This window comes from Propithecus coquereli, unplaced genomic scaffold, assembly GCF_000956105.1.
Source record: "Propithecus coquereli isolate 6110/MARCELLA unplaced genomic scaffold, Pcoq_1.0 Scaffold10, whole genome shotgun sequence".
NCBI lineage: Eukaryota > Metazoa > Chordata > Mammalia > Primates > Indriidae > Propithecus > Propithecus coquereli.
Genome location: NW_012133858.1, coordinates 9,126,477 through 9,128,318, shown reverse-complemented (window position 1 = coordinate 9,128,318; position 1,842 = coordinate 9,126,477). Strand labels below are relative to the sequence as shown.

Below are 1,842 nucleotides of genomic sequence, written 5' to 3'. Positions count from 1 at the left end.
ACACACACACACACACACACACACACACACACACACAGTCACACATTCAGTGTACATTTTAGATCCACCAAACGAAAAAGTTGTTGACCAAAGTCATTGAATTCAACTTTAATCATTGCATAAAATTACTGCCACCTGAGGAAAGTACTAAAATATTAACATGGTCATAGTAACACCTACTTACTGACACTTACTGTGTGAAAATTTATCATTTCTTGAAGACTGTCAGAAAACTTGGTCAAACTTGTCTATGAGAAAGAAATAAAAAGAAACCAAGTCATTTATGAGCTGGTAAAATAGGCCACAAAAATGTTACTTCAGCATTTCTGACAGAAAGATCAAGTTACATTGTAAACAGTAACATTTATTTCCAAGGACACTCTCACTACTTCCTGAGGATGCTCTGCAGAGAGGTAAGTCTACAAGTGGAAACATATAAAACTCTAGAAAAGTCAAAGAATTAGTACTGCCCCATCAATAATATCACGCTAACAAATAGGAATGGCATATATAAACCTAAAGGTAAAATTATTTGAGTATTATCAAGATCGTGTGATCATTTAGGCGTCTATGGACCAAATAATCATCAGACCACACCCATTTCTTCTCCAGGAAAGAGATTATTATTTCTTAGGGAAGAAATATCCTAACACCACACAGTATAGCAAGGGATCTAAGTTAATCTAACATAGCTGTCTGATCAGAACCTAGATAGCCCCCATTCATACAATTACATATTAATATTATTTTCAGGTTAATGCTCACTGCTTGCCTCTGTAAGCAGCTATTAGTAGGTATGATCCTGCACTTCTTGCTCAGGACCTCTGGCAAATGTTTCAGCTCACCTAGCAGCAAGTAAACTTAGTAAACTGGGCAAAACAACGAGATGCTGGGTTAGAAGAGGGATGCTAGATATGCACAATACAAATTGAATAATTTCTAATTACCTTAGAAAAGAGAATTATACAAGATAGCACCAAGGCATGATAGCTTTTATATTTCTAATTTTAAGGATCACCATAACTAGTAATATCAGGTAGGTAAATGAATACACATTTCTCTAATGTCTTGTTGCATTTTTTTTATTTTCACTGCAATTTTAATAATACTAACCTCAACTACAGCATCCTTACTAGAATACTGAGCCAGGTCTCGAATCCCATTCATGAACTGTTTATTTGCAACACAAAAGGCTTTTCCAGTATCAATCATAGCAATACAAAGCTTCACAAGCTGCAAAAGAAAACAATTATATCAAGTTGAAAATAATTTTACAAATTACTTAGTTCAACAAGTGTTAGGAGTAACCCCATGAGTTAACCTGGTTAAGACAAATTATGTTTCATCAATAAACCCAAAATGGACTAATTGAAAATTATTCTTTTTTTCCTTTGACTTATAAAGTAAATTCATAGGAGAACTGTACTAAAAAAAGTTGACCTTTTAGGATCCAAAAGCTATCTGATAACAACAACAAAAAGAAATCATTTCATCAAGTCAGATTCAATCCCATAAATTAACTTCATAAAAGTTTATTAAGTAACTCCTAGAAAAAAGAAAGGGGTAAGCAAGCCATATGATAAAAAGATATTTAAAATTTTTTTAAACTGTGGTATACTGGAGGAAAGTTTTAGCATAAACCGGTATGGTGGGTTAGTCGTGCTGATCATTTCAATATCAGTCTATCAAAAGCAGATGTCTGGGCCCGGCGCGGTGGTTCACGCCTGTAATCCTAGCACTCTGGGAGGTCGAGGCAGGCGGATTGTTTGAGCTCAGGAGTTCGAGACCAGCCTGAGCAAGAGCGAGACCCCGTCTCTACCAAAAATAGAAAGAAATTAATTG

The 1,842-nt window shown here is 35.2% G+C and overlaps 1 protein-coding gene across 1 annotated transcript in view; it reads right to left on the bottom strand.

The window, feature by feature from the left end:
* The window catches only part of ACAP2 (ArfGAP with coiled-coil, ankyrin repeat and PH domains 2), a 161,126-nt gene that overhangs the window by 71,274 nt on the left and 88,010 nt on the right, over positions 1-1,842 (bottom strand). Inside the window, exons 5-6 of the mRNA XM_012639804.1 lie at positions 1,114-1,233; positions 191-248 (exon numbers count right to left, since the gene is read on the bottom strand). Of these exons, the coding sequence (XP_012495258.1) occupies positions 191-248; positions 1,114-1,233 (178 nt within the window). The remainder of the gene's footprint in view (positions 1-190; positions 249-1,113; positions 1,234-1,842) is intronic.